Source organism: Cotesia typhae, unplaced genomic scaffold (assembly GCF_013202065.1).
Source record: "Cotesia typhae breed Kobodo isofemale line unplaced genomic scaffold, CoteBio_Ctyphae scaffold_152, whole genome shotgun sequence".
NCBI classification, from domain to species: domain Eukaryota; kingdom Metazoa; phylum Arthropoda; class Insecta; order Hymenoptera; family Braconidae; genus Cotesia; species Cotesia typhae.
In genome coordinates this window covers 11863472-11883159 of record NW_027423776.1, presented here as the reverse complement: position 1 = coordinate 11883159, position 19688 = coordinate 11863472, and the positions used below count along the sequence as shown (strand labels likewise).

The following is a 19688-nucleotide window of genomic DNA, read 5'->3' as shown; positions in this document are numbered from 1 at the left end:
CTGCCATATTTCAGCCAAATATGGACCATATTTTGGCCTATTTTTGACCAAATCTGGGGCACTTTTTAGAACTAATCTAGGCCATTCTTTGGACAAACTCTACGCCAATATTTCTGGTTATTCGCTGGCCATTTCGCCGATGGTTTTGAGAGCCATGCGCTACATCCATGGCCGGTAATTATTGGCGAAATGGTGAGCATTATTCTTGACCATTTTTTCGACCATTTATTGGCAATAATTTTAATCACATTTCGACCACATCTAGGCTATGTTTTCGGCCACTTTTTTCGGCCATATCACTATATTTTCGACCACATCTAGGCCGTTACTTCTGGCTGTTAGTTGGCCATTTCGACGGTGGTTTGTAGAGCTAGGGGTTGGTTATATCTAGGTCGTTCTTTTAACTATATTTGGTTAATAAACCACTTGTTCATTTCTTCTTGGATGATAAATTTCTAAATAATTAATTAATTACTTATTAATTGTTATTAATTAATTAATTAATCAATTAATCATCAATTTACAGTGAAGTCATCGAAAATCTACAGTTTGTGTATTATTTGCATTATTTTCACTATATCTAGGCCTACTTTTTCAATAATTAATCTTTAATAAGTCAGTAATTAATGATTTCAGTCTGTTTATCTTATTTCGACGATATCGAAGCCTATTTTTTAGTACAAAACAATTAATAAATTAACAATAATTAATTAATTATCGATTTCATGCATTTTTTTAGAGTTAAATTATTGTTGTTTGGTTTATATCTTACTGCGCTTGCGTATGCGCTAATTCTAATTGTTTTCCTACCGTTTTTTTTTATATAGTTTACCAGACATGAAACATTAATTTGTTTTTGAAATAAATGTTAGTTTCATGAAGGTGGACTTGGCGCAATTTTTTTAATAAAACTGTTTTTATTTGGATTATATCTTTGGTACGTTTGAGTTTTCATCTGCTCAACTGTTCAAAAAATTATTCATATTTTTCTTTTACTTTCCTATCAATTTTATTGTGCTTATCAATTTTGGGGCGTTACTTGACTTCCACCATTTTGTTTATTTTATGAAGGCGGTACTGATCGTTTTAACTTTTTATTTACTTCCCACCACTCTTAATACATATATATACACACAAACATATTCATATGTATGTATATTTAGACGATATACATATATATCTATATTCATGCTACTCACGTAAAAGTGTATTCTTCAGATAAATGGTCTCTGAACCTCGTTGGACTTGGTTTTTGCCAATCGAGTTAGTCGTGCGCAAGCAAAACACTATTAAACAACATTTATTTTAGTCTTCCGTGCCATGTAATTTTCCAATTTCACCTTTAAACTTTAATTACAAAATGGACCTGAGCACAACATCAACGTCTAATCGGAATAACCAGCCGGTAGTTTTACCAGTGTCGATCACAACAATTGCTAATAAAACAACTCATCGGATTGCAAAAAGTGTATTTAGTATTCGTAGTATTGTAGATGTTGAATGCAGACATAATTCATCAGCCCAAACATCAATTGATAATCAACACTCAATAAATATTAAACTTCATTATCAAGGTTTGATGTTTATAACAATATCTTTTTTGTTAATTTCATTCATAATATCCAAAAATAACCTAAAACAATTATCCTTCATTATTTATTGTTTTATCCCTCTATAATTTTTCAATCTATATATTACGTAAAATTAATTGTGTCATATTTTCAAATATAATATTATGTATATGGAGTTATTGAAAATTCTCTATATAAATTCGTATCGGTCACTTAACACCTACCACTATATTTAAAAATAATTTTTTAGAATATTTATTCAATTCTAAACAAATAACAATATTTGTGTGAATACTTCTAGACTGGGATGCAAAAACAGATTAATATATTTTGAGTTTTTACTATTAAAATTTTATTCCGAGTACCTGTATTACGATTTGATTACGGGAATTTATTAACATACATATAGATCTTTCAAAATTTTAATTGTTATAATTTTTTTGTTCGACATATAAATTTACTGATACAATGAATCTCGATATATACTTTAATTTTTTGACGCTAGAAGAAATAAATTTTCAGTCGTAAGATTTAAGTTGACATAATAAAAATCAATAAAAAACTATTATATGTGATGATCCTGCTACCAATAATATGTGGTAACATATGGTAATAAATAATCTAGACAGCAGCAGGGGTTTTATACGTGCTATCTTGCACTGATTGGTTGACCCAAACGAGTCACTAATTGTGTTTTATTAAGCGCTCACTGTAAACACTCTTTTGATTCTCAAAAATGCATTTATTTTTCTTTTTTTAATTGTAATTAACACTTTTATTTAAAAGTCTTGTTATAAGTATAATATAGTGTATTATGTATATATGGTTTTTTTTTCTTTATCAACAAACAATAACATCATAACTTTGCCATTAAATGTTTGATTTAGATTATTAAGTTTTCTAATAATTTCTGTCACTGACAGTTCAATGATAGCACAAAAAAAAAAAAAACAATGTATAGTTATTATTTTTATAAAGTTACATGTCGATCTAGGTCTATAAATAAATTATTATAGCTAGTTCATATCTTTAGAGTATCCTCTTCTATATATATATATATATATATATATATATATATATATATATATATATATATGTTGATATAATTCACGTATTTACTAATTTCATCCACATAACTTATAATTAACCAATATAATAAATTATTACACCATACGAAACTATAATATTATCATTGTAAACAACGCCCTATGCTCAATATTATACACTGTTGCGTGACGATGATATTAGCCAATTGGATCATTAATCGCTCCGTCGGTTCGTGACAGCTGATCGCCGACTATGTATCTATACTGAAAGTATTTCCATTTAAAAAGAAGTAATTGCTAATTACTAATTGGAAATACAAACACTCTATAGCTGATTGATAATCATCTTTTTCGTTTTTATTACTAAACCAATTATGTAAGATTGCTTATAAGCATAATTATCATTTATACTGTAATTTTGTGATGTGCAAAATTAATTTCATTTGGCAAACACTGAAATTTAATTGAATATTTACGAAAAAAATGTGTGTATTTATATACTATACAATTCATTTTTCCTCGTCTACTTCCGGTTAAAGAATATAATTTCTCATACTCTAGTTAACCACAACGCTAGGAAACGTCTAATTACTTACGATGCACACATTTAAAAATACTAATGTGTTGACAATTTAAATTTTTATCAATGTTTTATAATTAACATCTGTATGTTATATCTATATAATCATATTATAAGAAATTCCTAAATCACTGTAATAATTTTTATAATTAATTTCGGTGAAAATAATATCACTGTATGTAGAAGAAATGAGTTGCGACAAATGTTAGAACTTTTAATAAAAATATAAATATTCAGATTATATTATTTGCAGATTTCTCATCTCCTATAAAATAAAATAAATACAAGATGTTGTTTCCGTTATATGCAGAGGTTAAAAAATCATATATATATATATATATATATATATATATATATATATATATATATAACAGTTCAAGCGAACGAAAAAGTGAGGGCAATTTTGTAAAGTTATATAAAATAAAACTATGTAGTCGTAATAGCCGCGCGGTGTGCATAAATAGCACTTCTCGGTCTCCGGTGAAACTATGGTTGATTGTCAAATTATCGATAATATCGATAAACCAACAATGACCATGGCGGCCGAGTATACTTAAGTGTTCGAATTTGCGGATGTGGGTGGAGAGAATGATCATGGAAAACAATATAAAGTATTCTATATATATATATATATATATATATATATATATATATATATATATATATATATATATATATATATATATATATGTGAATTATCTCAAAGCCAAAAGACGAAACCACAGAGAATTGGGTTCGAAATCTAGATATACATGTCCCAATTTTTGCTGTAAAATGTTTTATTAGTTTTTTTTTTTTTTTTTTAACCTAAGTTTTAGTTTCAATGGTGACAAAGAAATAATTTCATTTTAAATTTATAAACTTTTTGGCTTATTCAACATAAGCATATATATGTCCGTCATGTTTATGTAGTATTGATATATTATATTTAGTTTGAAGATTGAAACTACTTATAATTTTTTTTTCTAATAACTAGACCTCTTTATCATTTATAATATTTATAGATTAAAATCTAAATAAAAAACGTTTGAAAATTTACCTTTTAGTTGTTCTTCAAATATAAAAATCTGAGGACTATTTCAAAGCAACATTTTTTCTGCTGCATTATTTTCTAATTGCGACTTTAGATTTGGATTTTCTCAATGGAATTCAACGTAAACTTTTAATCACAGTTAATTTATTTTTATAACGTCTATCATTAACTGGTTGACGAATTTAAGGTAACTTAAAACAATTAAAATTACTTTTTTCTTCAGTTTTCATCGTTGAAGTATCTTTGAAACGGATGATCTGATTGACTCCAAAAGCAAGTTAATTGGTTAACCCATTATTATCATATTATACGATGAAATTCTACTCACACACATATATGACGACAAATATTGTTATTTATCGAATGATACATGATAAATATATATTTTTATGTAGTTTTTAGGTAAATTCTTAACGTATATTAATACAATGATGGGAGGAGATTTATCAAAGACATAAAATACACGATTGGCTGTATCAAAGTTGTTTGGGCGGTACACAAAGTTGTGTTTTACTCACACGAAGGAGTTAACAATAATCTCATCGTGCAATAGTAAGTATATAGAGAGAAAAGGGGCAACTCCGTATTATGCCAACGTAGTAGGGAGAATACCACCGCAGTAGGTTTCATCCGACATGAACAAGCAATATCGAGCTTTTAAAACGCAGACGCGACAAGTTACTCTACCCGCGCAGTCGTAAAAAATACGCGGTCTGGGAAGTTTATTATACTGTGTTTTATATATGTTATGTGTTTTTTTATCAACATTATATTTTCATAATTATTTGTGTTGTTTTAATATCATACAAGAGTTATTTTGAAATATATTATTATTCGACAGTTTATCTATGTGTATAAAAATTAATAATATTGAAAACTTGTTAGAATCTCTATACTTTGACAACTAATAATAGATATTTTTTTTACATCGAAAAAGACTCCAATCTACAGTTAACATTAGCTACATGTTTAAACTATATTATTAAATTTAATATAATTCAAATGCATATATACCCACGTTTAACCGCATTATATATTTAATTTGGCAACGTAAGTTATATATAAATCGATACGCATAATGTGTTTATTATAATTATTAAAAATATGATAAAGTATTTAATCTTCTAGTTGAACACAATTTTTCGAAAGGATAACTATAAGTAAAATTTATATTTATCATCGGATTTCATTGTTTTACCCACCGTCGGCTTATATATCATGAAGAGTTATAAAAACTAATGTGATATATATATATATATATATATATATATATATATATATATATATATATATATATATATATATATATATATTTATATATAAAACACAGAGTTGAAAAACTCGGTATATTTGTCTAATGACTTTTAAATTAGGTAGGTATATATTATATTTATAATAATATCTGTATTCTATTGCATAATTTTAAAATATATGTTGATTATAATAAAAATATTATTCAATTTAGAATATTATATAGTTCACACTAATAACAATATATAAATTCAGATTATCAATCAATGCTGCTAATAAATAATTATAATTCATTTCTTGAAGCTTTGAAGTTATCAATCTTTCTTGCTGTAATTATCTTCAATACAGTTACAGTATTTTACACCTTTATTATTTTCGAAAATGAATTCAACGAAGAACATGGAAATTAGTCTTTTATATACGGTGGCAGGTAGTAGTTATCTCGGTTGAGCTCCCAGTTAATGACAACCCCTACCTTTGAGCTATTATACGATAATATTGTCTATATATAAAATATAAATCCATTTATTATTTATACATAATGATTTCTTATCCTCATAGTATACAAATAATTAATTATTTTAATAATTAGAGAACGATTTAAATCAATATTTTTAAATATTGTTTCCACTATCTTTTATTATTAAGTTTAAGAAATCTTTAATATATTAATAATGCATCCGGAATAATATAAAAATCAGATAAAATTCATTGATAGTTAAATAAATAAATAAAATAATTTTATTCAGATATATATATATATATATATAATGGCAACAGTATTTCGTATTCTAGCTTGGCTTTGAGTCATCATTATAAAATTAATCAGAAAAAGATGAGCAAAACTATCATTTAAAAAATAATAATTGCATTTTCATGAATAATTTTGTATAAAAAAAAAAAAAAAAAATTAAATTAAATTAAATTACATATTTATATTACTAGCTACTTCACTGGAACTGTTAATTTTGAATTTGATTAATATTTTGTTTATTGATCATCATCCATTCACAACGATTCACTTATTTAGTATAGTATGTAATTAAAAACTATAGTGGTTGATTAATTCTTGAAATTAAAAGACACATATAATACATATAGGACTATATGTATACTCGACCACCCCGAATGTGTTTACATGGAATTGATTCGTCGCTTTCGGTAAAACAACAAAGAAAGACAGCGAAGGGTTATGTTAAATGGATTAGACATAGGAATTTAAGCGACGATGAATTGCCCAGAAATTCCATTATGATATATAGATATATATTATTGTTGTTGTTGGTTGTTTTGTTAAATGTCAACTCGTTTCGTCGTCAGAAGAAAAAAAAATGTGTGCAAGAAAAGTGTTTGTTTTTCTGAGAACAACGAATACGATGATTGCAATCACATGGCGATGATGAAGCAAATAACTCTTAGGATAAAAATGATAAATAAAAACTAGAAGAATGTTATTTTACTGAGATTAGGCACCTGTGCACATTTAGTACATCTGGATCCTAAATATTAATCGTATCGGTAAAAACTTATTATATGATAATATAATTGCGTTGAATAATACTATTGTCATCCCATTGGACAATATTCGGATTAATTAATTATTAACTGTCATGTATATAATATATATAAATTCGATTTGAGGATATATATATATATATATATATATATATTTTTTTTTTTTTTTTTAGTGTAATATATAATTAATAGTCATGTAAAATGACATTAAATGAGTTATAAAAGCAAGAAAAGTTGACGCGACAAGGATAAAGAAAATGTTTCCGGTTTGCACATGTTCTCATACGGGCGGACGTTATTTTTCCGTTGTGTAACGTAAAAATGTATATGTGTATATTAAAACATATTTTTAGTTTTAAATAGATTATGCTACAAATAATAGAGATAATTGTTTATATAGTGAATACCAATACCCTGAAAATAAAAATTTATAAAAATTATTCTCATTATTTTTACTATATCATATGTATTTGAAATCTTATTAAAATATAAATCATTCGATATAATATATTGAAGTAATATTTATATGATAATACTTATATTAAATATATACATAAAATTGATTGATGATTTTGATTTTAGATGAAAATCGAATGGAAGATGAAGATATTCATCCACCTCAGACAGGTTTATCTGATACTACTACTACTACTACTACTATTGTTAGTACTGCTGTTACTACTACTGTTGATGCTAGTACAACTATTACCGCAGCTACTGCTGTTGCTGGTACAGCACCACCTACCAGTCCAGAAAGTGATGCTGATATTGAAGATTTTACACCTAAAAGAAAACAAAGAAGATATAGAACAACTTTTACAAGTTTTCAACTTGAAGAACTGGAAAAGGCATTTTCTAGAACTCACTATCCTGACGTTTTTACAAGGTAGACAAACAAACATTTCAATAATTAATTTTATTGCAAAACTATCTGTTAATAAATTATAAATATTTCATTTAAAAATTATCCGCCACAATACAAAGTAGATATAAATAAGACTCGTTTTTCTAGATAAATATAGAGTTATTTTTCAAGTGTCGTAGATATTGTATAAAGAAAAATATATATTGGAGTTTTATGTCCAAGTTGTAATAATAGAATAGACTATAATTAAAAAGTATAAATATAATAAATAACAGCATCACAACACTATAATAAGCTCTACGAGTTAATCAGTATTTTCTCCCGATGTTTTATAAATGATCAACGGGCAGTTTTTAGCATCAGACTAATTGGATTTTATGACCATTCCGGTTTATATTTGATTAGTTGTATATTTAAATCTTTTTGTAATAATACATACTATTTCATTATATAATTGTATGTATGTTGCCTGAGTAAAAAATTTACTATATATATATGTATAATTATATGTATAATCTACATTCTGAAGGCACTATGTGTGTATTATTTAATAAAAAATATTGCAATTAGCTTAAGTTTGAAATAAATAAAACCACATTTTTGGTTATATATATATATATATATATATATATATATATATATATATACATCAATTTTTGCTGGCGTCACTCTAACTATCAAGACTTTTGATCCATAATACGTTAGACTTTCTAAAGATCTAATTAAGATATAAGGACAAGAAGGTGCTTTGTAATAGCTATACCATACACCGTAAAATTTTACGTACTAAAGTTATTTCAGTATTTTAAGGACATATAGATATTTATTAAAAATAATTGAAACACATGCTTGTATTATAAAAATGTAAGAAACCGTATAAAATATGTGACATAGGTGAGCTAAAGCAGAAAATATCTAAAAAGAAAAAAATTTAACGTTGAATAAATTTGGCAATTAATGAAAGAAAGGATACATAAAAGAGCGGAGCCACACAAACTCTTGCTTTCGGGATCGCGGAAACAATTATCGTTATTAAGTTCAACCGCCCCGCACGCCCTTGAAGTTCTTCATTATATCTTCATAGTTTTTTTTTTATTTTCTTTTGAAAAGGATGCTCGAAACTTTACTCTGGATATAACCGAACATTTCTCGGGAAGTTGGTTAAACCTTTCCGGTCGTAAAATAAAATTACTACAAACAAAGGGCTACGTTTTCTTTTGTTTCATTATTATTATTATTAATAATTTTATTGTTATTATTATTATATTTTTTAAAATACAAAATTGAGAGTTATATTTATAATTATTTGTAAATTACTGAAAATAATCAAGTGCATATATTTATATTTAAATCGATCGCTTTCTATATAACATGCAAATGAAAAAGTTTTTGTATTTTTAATATAACTAACAAATTTTCTTTGCGTACTACGAATAATCATTTGAGTTGAAAAAGAGTCTTATAGTGTGATATAGACATAATTTTAATAATTTCTAAATGCATGCAATAGTAATAAAAGATATGATTTGATACTCTTAAAGGAGTGTTTGAAATTCTTCATTAACCTTATTTATAAACGCCGATATTTTGAGAAAAGGTAATTTAAAGAAATTTTTACCAAGTGCTTATTTGTTGAGCGAAAAATTCTCTACAAAATCATGATTCAAAAGTTTTAACAACCCACTAATTCAAAATTGTAAAAATAAAAACAATATATCCCCATGTTATTTATAAGACAAATAAATGAAATGGATTGAGAAAGCCTCAATATGAATATTATAAAGGGCTCTGGTAAGGACAAAATTTTTATTCGTAGGCGTACATTCAATTTTTAAACACCATGAAAGAAAAAACATTTTTTTTTTAAACGTTCTAGTATATATTATATATCTATATATCAGTATAATTTATTTATTAATTTCAATGATGGTTTTCATATACGTTTACTCGTTATTTATTCTTTAGAAAGATTATAATATTAATGTATTATTAAATTAAAAATTTCATTAAAAAATAAATTATTATACTCACTTATAATGAAGGACATTCGCGCGTGCTTTGGGTGTTAGTTAGCAAATAAAACAAAAAGTTGAGGTATTAAGGAATCGAGGTTATAGCCTTCTCTCAACTCGTGAATAGAAATAATGTAATTACACAATATGCCACGTTTACAACACGCTGATATTGCTGCAAAATTTATAATTTTTATACTGTACATAAAAAATTACAATAAGGATTATTTGATTAACATATTTTATTTATCATTTTCAGAGAGGAACTTGCTATAAAAATTGGTCTTACAGAAGCTCGTATTCAAGTAAGTTACATTACAGGTAAACATATAAATAATATATATAATATTAACATTAGAGTAATCATTAATTATAATTAATTTTATCATAATAAAAAATTATACAGTAAAAAATATTGTAAATTTGCGTCAAAAATGGCATTTATGTTAAAATTTATGTATTTAGATTTAAGTGTATGATAAACTCACAATTTTTTTACGGTACTTGCTTTCAATAAGGAAAAAGTGTTGTTATAAAACACATTTTGGTTTAATTTACAATTGATCTACAATGTTTTTTTCATCGAATTTCAAGATATTATATAGGATAAGGGCGAAGGATGAGCATAAAATTTAATCTTCAATCAATCTGTATTTTGGTTATCATTTACATTTAAAACGGTTAACGTGTTTTACATTTTTTTTTTTTGCAATACTATTTTTATATTAAATTTGTGATCAAAAGTTTACATATTTTTTATGCCAAAATTTAACACAAATATTGATTAAATAATTTATAAAATAAAACTTACGCTGATTTTACATAATATTTTTTACTGTGTAGAAGCTATGTGGCTACAAGTGTTAATAATTTTAAATTTTAGAATTTATTGATAACGATATTATTATAAAATAAGTCTAAACTTAAAAATAATATTAGTTTATAATAATAACTTGTGTTTAATTTTCAAACTATATAAAATACCAAAATACTTTAAAAAAAAAAAAAAAAAAAAAAAATAGAAGAAACAAAAAATACAACTACGGTGTGGTCCAAACCTGAATGTCCAGGAGTCGTTTGTCGGCGGCACCCTCTTTCAAGCTTCATTCCCTTCTTTTCCGCAACTACGCGCGCGCAGTTGATGATGATCGTTCCAAGACGATTCCCGGAAACACGACATATCGCGTGAGTCACATTTTTCTCCCTATACTTTTATCTATACCTGTATGGTATCTGTACTTTTTTTGACTTTACTTCTCGTTAACCCTAATAAGTACTAATTTCCGCATATTTAATCCAAAAACTCAAAATATTAATTTAATATAATAAACAAATAAACATTATTATTATTATTAATAATATTTTCATGCACTCAACATCTTTTAATTTAAATAAAAAATATAATATATAACGTATCACAAGTAAATATATTTTAATCAAAAACGTAAATTGATTGAATGGATTAATGATCAGATAATTTTACTTGGGCGATCTAAGAGCGTACAAATCGAATGGATAATAAGTCTTGAATGCCGACGGCTACAGTAATTAATGTACCGCAATTAAGGTGGAAACGGCCGGGTTCCACCAGAGCATGTCGGCGCATTTTGTTTTAAGTCAAAAGATTGTTTAGCTCCCTACCGAGGGGGGCAATCCTTTTCTCCATAGGGAATCACTACTTCTTTTTCTATATGATCTAGACGCTCCGTATTATCCACTCTCTTTTCTATGTTTTGATTATATAGGTGATCCTACACTTATATATTCGTAATTTTCTTTCACAGAAATTTATCGATTCATCAATTTTTTAATTTATAACTTGAATATATTCAGATCAGAAGTAACATAATACTTGAGATATATGTCATGTGATTGGGAATTTTATTTATATTAAAACGGAAAACTTATTATTATATAAAAACTTGCAAATACAATAACAGCATGTTACTAAAATACAAAAATCAATAATTGGATTATCGACAATAAATTATATTATATTATAAAAGAATGTATATTCTTTCGTTTAATGTCATAAAATCAAATTATAAATATTTCTAACTATCCTCCTAATTTCTTAAATATCAGTAAAACAATTCTTCATTATAAAATATATATATATATATATATATATATATATATATATATATATATATATTTGTAATAATGATTTCGTCATGAGGTGCCCGAGCACGCGTCCTTCGTCAAGATGATTGGATAGGTTATAATGTTAGTGAAGGAAAATAAATATAAATGTATATATATTTATATTTATAGTATATGTACAGTAGCTTTCGTGCATTACTGTACTCTGTCACGATATCTAGCTTGCCATATTACATCTACTATTTATAATAATCGTACTACTTTTTTTAGTTATTATTTTTTTTTTCTTTAAGCCGTACCAAATGTCACTAAATTGTCTCAAGTAGTTAAAAAAAATAGAGGTATTTTAGAATTATTAGTCGTCTTAAAAAATAAGTATTTTATTTTTAAAATTGAATAAAATATTTGTGTATAGAAAATGATAAAATATAAAAAAAAAAAAAAAAATAGTATCTATAGTATTTCTTATAGGTTTGGTTTCAAAATCGACGTGCAAAGTGGCGGAAACAAGAAAAAGTAGGACCACAAGGTCACCCATATAATCCTTATTTGAGTGGTACCGCGACTCAATCATCGACTGTTGTTACTCCAACGCTCCCACATCCTTTTGCCCATCTAGGAACATTTGCACTGCGTAAACCATTTGAGGGATTTCGCTACACGCCATTAGGACCCGGGCCTATTCTCAGTCCCAGTTATGGAATCGGTAGTGGAGGCGGTGGAGTTAGTGGCGTTAGTGGTAGCAGTCATCCTTATCATCGTCCGCCTCCACCTATGCTTTCATCACCAAATATGCCGGGATTATCTTACTCAGCAACCGCCGCATCATTTCAAACTCTTTTGGCAAATATTTCCGCTACACAACAGCCAAAAATTCCATTACCTGGATCATCTTCACCGCCACCAACATCATCATCTTCAAAAATATCAGCTTCATCTCCAACTGCATCAACTTCACCCACATTACCAATAATACCTTCAACGTCATCAGTGATAAGTTTGCCACCCCAATCTTCGACAAAATCACCTGTTTCTATTACAGAAACGAGATTACCTACAGAATCATTATCTAGCGAAACTGTTAAAAATATTCCAGCTGATATTGATAGACGGACTAATAGTATTGCGTCATTGAGGTTAAAAGCACGAGAATTTGAATTACATTTAGAGATGTTAAGAAAAAATGGTGATTTAATTAGCTGAAAATAATAATAATAATAACAATAATACTAAAAAAGGATAATTGTATTTTTATCAATCTATATTATCCATTATAAAATTCATTATTACTTATTATATAATGTGTAGTGTAATAAAGATAATGTTTTAATAATGATATATCACGGTATTAGTCTATATTAAATCATTTTTAAAAATAAAAACTTGAATTTTTTAATGGTTCAATGTATCGATATTAAACGATTTAAAAATATTGTTTTAATAATAAGAAAAAATACTCAATTTTTTTTTTTTTTTTTTTTTTTTTTATTGTTAATTGTATAAATAAAAAAAAATATTAGTGATAAACTTTTTAATACAGGCCATTTTTGATGCAAATAAATATTATTTTTTGTCTAACATAAGATCTGCATTTTAAATAACATCAAACATCATATAGTATGTATGTGAAGCTAACTGTTGAATATATTAACATTTTATTATCACTTTATAAAAAAATAACTGTTTTTGTAAGATAATAATATAAGTTTGATAGAGGACCAAGCTAAATAAAAAAACTATGCTAAATTTAAATCATAATTAAAAAACTTACAGCTACATTTTAATGTATATACAATACGCATACCAATAAAAAACTTAAGTTGTCAAAAATATATTGTACAGTTAAATTTCTAACATCATTATTATTTTACCAGTGACTTATCATTTTTTTATATTTAATTATACTTTAATTTAAAAGTTGAAAAAAAATGATATACCCGTATAAGATTATTTATAGATTATTATCCTCTTTTTTTTCAATAAATGTTCTATATTTATTTGATTCAAAGTATATTGTATTAATTATATATATATATATATATATATATATATATATATATATATATATATATATATATATATATATATATATCGAATTCAGAGAATATAATGTCCGATGTATAAAATCAAAAGTTGAGTATATCATATATATCATAGACACAGTGAAATTAAATAACAAGTATATATATGTTATATAAATGTATTTTTATATGTAAATATATACATGATGAGCCTCGTCGCCGTCGAAGATGAAGAATGTACCATACAGCGTGACGGTCTAATTGAGGTCTCCTTGATTGCATTTACACCGCGGAGCTACCTCCGTATCCTCCGGTATTCACCTATCATATTTTCCTTCTTATTCACTTTTATTTCACTCATAACCGTTTATTCGTTGAGTGCTTTCTCTCACTTTATTCACAGAATACATACAGAATCTATATACGTATATTCTGCACGTTATTATATATCAATGCATGTGGATGAGAGTTATATATATATATACATGCATAAATATAGTCGGTGAAAGACCTTGGCGAGAGAATCAGAGATAATTTGTCCACCTGCGCGTGTAACAATCTCGTTTCCCTTCTTATTCTCGCGCGTCTCTATTACTCTAAAAACTCCATCTACTAACTACGATATATGAGTATATAATAAGTACCTATATTGCATTAAGTTTCCATATTCACTTATTGATATTAATGATGAGATAACAACTGATATCGTCAACAAAATCGTATCAATTGTGTTGTACAATCTTTAAATAATGTTTGCTTACAATATATATTCAAAAGAAAAATAATTTTTCATTTAATCCAGGGATGAGAGTATGTTAAATTATTCAGCTACCGCTTGTAATGTGGTTACAGCATATTGCTTGTGGTTTGCACCTTATATTACTTTGTGTGGGAAAATCCAAAAGTTGTGATTTCAATATTTATATATAAATCTGAGCCTCTATTTATCTTTTATATCAATGTTATAAATTAAAATGTATTGTCATCTTTAGTTGTAATTACAATTATAATTATTTAAATTTATATTTTTATTCTATGATTGATTAAACAACAAAAAAAAAAATAAATAAAATACCAATATTAGTTCAACATGGTAGAACTTTAATTTCTAATAATAATCCATGTGCAGATGTTGCGAATTTTTATTATTATTTTTTGTTTGATCGTTTAGGATTGTAGACTCCGGTACGTTGTGGTTTGTACTTATACCGCCACGACCCTCTGAAAGAATGATTAGTGTGGTAAAGTTTGTGGCACGAACTTGTTTATTCCTGACACTTTTCTCATTGTATCACCATACACCTTTTTTACTTTTTGAATTATACTCTTATCATTATTATTATTATTATTATTATTATTATTATTATTATTATTATTATTATTATTATTACTATTATTACATTATATTATATAATGAGTAATTCCTCTGTCGATTATAAATTTGTAATTCGGTTAATTGTTAATACAAGCTACCAAACAATTTAATTTAATTTTTTAGAAATTGTAAAATATTTCCTATATTATCAATTTTGTAAATATTATAGATAGTACATCAAAGGACCAGTTAGTTTTGATTTTTTGGTAATGATGCGTTAGCTACCGTCTCGTTCATATATAACATGTATAAGTGCAAGTATAAGAGAATGGAAGAATAGAGATAAATCGCTGGATATCGCAAAAAAATATATTAAAAAAAAAAAAAAAAAAAAAATGAGAAGAAATAATACTTGAAAAGAGTAAGAGGAAAAGAGAAAGCCAAGTTTAATCGGGAGGCATTATCTCAATCACGTAAAACGGCAAAATTGCATTTACCTGTTTAAATGAATATTTGGCGGCGAAGACGCCGACGAAAAAAAGGTTCCGCCTCGAAATCCACGCGGCTGCTAAGTTAATTTACCATGGAATGTCGGGTAACGCCCTCAACTACCCTCAGCACATCACGCATTTTTCTATATATACTCATCAGCATACATATATGTATAAGTATATATGTATTTCACCCTAATACAGCTACTACTTGTACATAAAAAATACTTTTTGTTAATTTTTTTCCGCCCTTTTATTCTCGAGATTAATCAAACGAAATTAAAGAAGAAAGAAAAAAAAACTTGTTTTTAACGCGTTCCAGCATCCCGTCGACTCCGTATATCTCTATATCTGATAATTAGAGTGGTAATTATACGATGATTAACAGAGATGGCTTCCGTGCAATCGTCCGGTCTTTTACTATATATAGCTTTCGTCGATTCTAGTTGATTTTTCGTTATTTTTTATGCACATCAAAAATATATGTTTATTATATAAATCATGGCTAATATTTTTTTATTTTTCTAAATATTAAATTATATGTTTTTATTTTTTTTTTTATTTAATTTTATTAATTTTATTAATTTTACTCTTTAAAAGTCATAAGCTTTTATATTTTGTTTTTTACTCACAGAATACCTGTCGCCATAATGCACAAGGTCCTACAAACGATAATGAGGAGTAAACTAATTATCAAGTCGTTGGGCAAAACTATATTTCAAAAACCTTTTATGCTGACAGCTCATAAGTATATTAATTGCACATGTGTATGTTAATGATAAACTTGTATAATATATATACATATAAAAATATACTTATTATTATTATTATTATTATTATTATTATTATTATTATTATTATTATTATTATTATTATTATTATTATTATTAAGCTAGTCTAATTATTAGTCATAAAGTATACCATATTAAATATCTTAAATAATATTATTATTGATATTGGCGATAGAATAATGATTTGGTTTAATTAACAAGAAAATATGTTATAGGCGCCAGTTATAACTTATAAATAACTTATATATTATAATATTATAGATATACAAACATGGTATTATTAAATTATGTGATATATGTATGGGTGTGTATTATAGTATATATTAAAAAGAATCGCGTCGTAAGAGATGACTATGTCTCATAAAATCAAGTGTTGATGATGGTCAACTGCCCATTATGTTGTTATTCCTATTGAAAGTGACACTGCAGGAGGGCGGAGTGATATTATAGTAAAGGTAAACGTACGTTTCTCGTACGTTCATCATATCATATCATATCATATCATATCACACACAGAACTATACAGCAAATATATATATATATATATATATATATATATATATATATATATATGTTATGTGCGGTAAAGGCACGCGCTTTATTAGTATACACACATTCAAAAATTACTATTTTATTCGTTATTTCAAATTAATCATTTTTTTTTTATATACCTTTATATATGTATATATACTTTTATTTATTTAATATGATAACCGGTCTTAATTAAATTAGAATTCCAAGATATGACGGGACTGTATATATATTTTTTGGTCGCAAGGAGGCGTGTCAAGATACGTCCGGTCATCTCTTTAAATACATATTATTCCTTACGAGCAGAGTAGAAACTCAATAATAATTAATCTACTCACGTTACCTGCTATGGTCCTCATCGAATACATATATATATATATATATGATTTGTAAGTATCCACGCCTTCCTTTTGTCGATGATGTTTATTTGAGTAACGCGCAGGATTTTAAAAAATTCAAAGTTACACACAGCTATAATAGAATATAAAATTTGTATAATGATTAATATATATATATATATATATATATATATATATATATATATATATATATATATATATATATTTTTTAACGTCAAAAATTTGCTATAATATCAGGACTACTACTCACATATATATATATATATATATATATTTATATTTATACAAAGGAATGTCGGTAAAGATCCCTCGTCGCAAGCCATATGTGTGTCCATGTCCAGTATACGGTACTCATTACGATGATTGGCAGATTCAATTAACGAACATCCCGGGTTCCTCATCGTGCTTGAGGTCGAACTGACTTAACCTGACTAAATATTATTAATAATAATCATCTCATTACCAGGTCAATTAATTATCTTAGATGTACTATATAGTTATATAATAATACGAAAATTTATTCTATACTTTAATTTCATATCTTTATATGATGTAAAATAGTGTTGTTAATTATTTAATAATAATTAATAGATAGAAAAAAAAAAAACAATATTTTTATCACTTAAATAACGTTAATTAATGTAATTATGATTCAATGCCGTTATATTATTGTTTATAATAAAGATCAAAATAATTGGACGATATTATAAAAGGGCAAGAGCCATGAACAATATTAATCCATTTAACAAACTCATTATCGATGAGATACACCAAACGTTTACTGTATAACTTGCGCGCGAGTGAATATATGTAGAGAAAGCAATTCTTGGGAACAACGTGCAAACGCTTACGGGTATTAGCGGTTGCACCCCTGCGGTTTGATTTACGAACGCGCGCTAACGAGCCAAGTATATATAATATATTTTAAATTTATATACATATATAAAGAGTAACAAGTAAGGATTATACATATATGTTGGTAACGTAGATTATATAGGACGCAGAGATAACCAAAATCTCGATGGATATCTAAACGTTGATGCTCCAAAATCAACCACTTTAATGATAATATGTATCTTTGATAATAATAATAATAATAATAATAATAATAATAATAATAATAATAATAATAATAATAATAATAATAATAATAATAATAATAATAATAATAATAATAATAATAATAATAATAATAATAATAATAATAATAATAAGTAAGTGCTCTGATACTGGTGATGATGTCGAATTAGTGGATGGGAGCGTCTTAAGCCAATTAGACGCCGGGGAGTTGTATAGATATCTAGGAATGGAAGAGCACCGCATGCATGCGGTCTCTGAAGTCCGAACAACTCTCCAGAGCGAGTATGTTAGGAGACTCCGGAAAATTTGGTCCTCCGAACTTTCCGGCAAAAACAAAGTCTCAGCTACTAACATGCTCGCTGTCCCAGTCTTACTATACTCTTTCGGTGTCCTGAAATGGACCCGAAAGGATTTACGAGATCTCGACATCAAAACCCGTAAGATCATTAATATGAATCGGAGCATGCACCCCAATTCATCAGTCGCCAGATTATACCTCTCCCGGTCCATCGGTGGGAGAGGTTTGCAGAGTTTGGGCGGCTTCGACCGTTTGGTCCTGGGTTTAACTCACGAAGTTGTCAATTTCACTGCAGACGAGGATGACTTTCTTATGCAAATTGTACATAAACATGAAAATGCGCATAAGGGGTCATTCTTGTATAAGGCAACAATATATGCGGCAAGAACCCTTGGTCTTGGAGAAATAAACGCTCTTATGGAACTCCGAAAGGAGGAATTTAAGAGCGTCATCAGGAACGCCGAGGAAAAACTACTCCTTGGCGAACTGATGGACAAGTCCATGCACAGCGTGTTCTTTAAACACGTGCGTGATCATGGCTTGTCCATCCAGCTGACGTTTTCCTTCTTAAAGTCAGCGGGCCTGATGTCCGAGACTGAAGGGTTCATATTTGCCTGCCAAGATGGTGTCATTAACACTCTTGAGTACCGTAGCAAGGTGCTCCAGGTGCAGCTTCCGGACACGTCCTGTAGGAGGTGTAGACAACATCCGGAGACGCTTATGCACCTTTTGTCGGCATGTCCAGTGCTGGCGAGAGGTGCATATATCCAGCGTCACAATGCTGCCCTGAGAGTACTGTACTACTATCTTCGTCATTGCTACGGTA

General features: G+C 27.2%; 1 protein-coding gene across 4 annotated transcripts; it reads left to right on the top strand.

The window, feature by feature from the left end:
• The first annotated feature begins 1303 nt into the window (after positions 1–1303).
• Positions 1304–13471, top strand: LOC141536103 (homeobox protein aristaless). 4 transcript variants are annotated; one of them, XM_074256358.1, is made up of 5 exons: positions 4908–5280; positions 5359–5603; positions 7579–7882; positions 10133–10178; positions 12448–13467. In XM_074256358.1, the coding sequence occupies exons 2-5, from the start codon at positions 5588–5590 to the stop codon at positions 13177–13179; spliced, it is 1098 nt and encodes a 365-aa protein (XP_074112459.1). In that variant the 5' UTR covers positions 4908–5280; positions 5359–5587; the 3' UTR covers positions 13180–13467. The 4 variants fall into 4 exon arrangements, with proteins under 4 accessions (XP_074112458.1, XP_074112459.1, XP_074112460.1 ...); XM_074256357.1 differs by lacking the exons at positions 4908–5280; positions 5359–5603 and adding an exon at positions 1304–1574 and having other exon boundaries at positions 12448–13471; XM_074256359.1 differs by lacking the exon at positions 5359–5603 and having other exon boundaries at positions 12448–13466.
• The last annotated feature ends 6217 nt before the right edge of the window (positions 13472–19688 follow it).

Coding starts and splice junctions, on each gene's coding strand:
- LOC141536103 (XM_074256357.1), top strand. CDS start 1,361: ATGGACCTGAGCACAACATCAACGTCTAATCGGAATAACCAGCCGGTA. Junction 1,575..7,578: donor TATTAAACTTCATTATCAAG/GTTTGATGTTTA, acceptor TTTTGATTTTAG/ATGAAAATCGAATGGAAGAT. Junction 7,883..10,132: donor TATCCTGACGTTTTTACAAG/GTAGACAAACAA, acceptor TATCATTTTCAG/AGAGGAACTTGCTATAAAAA.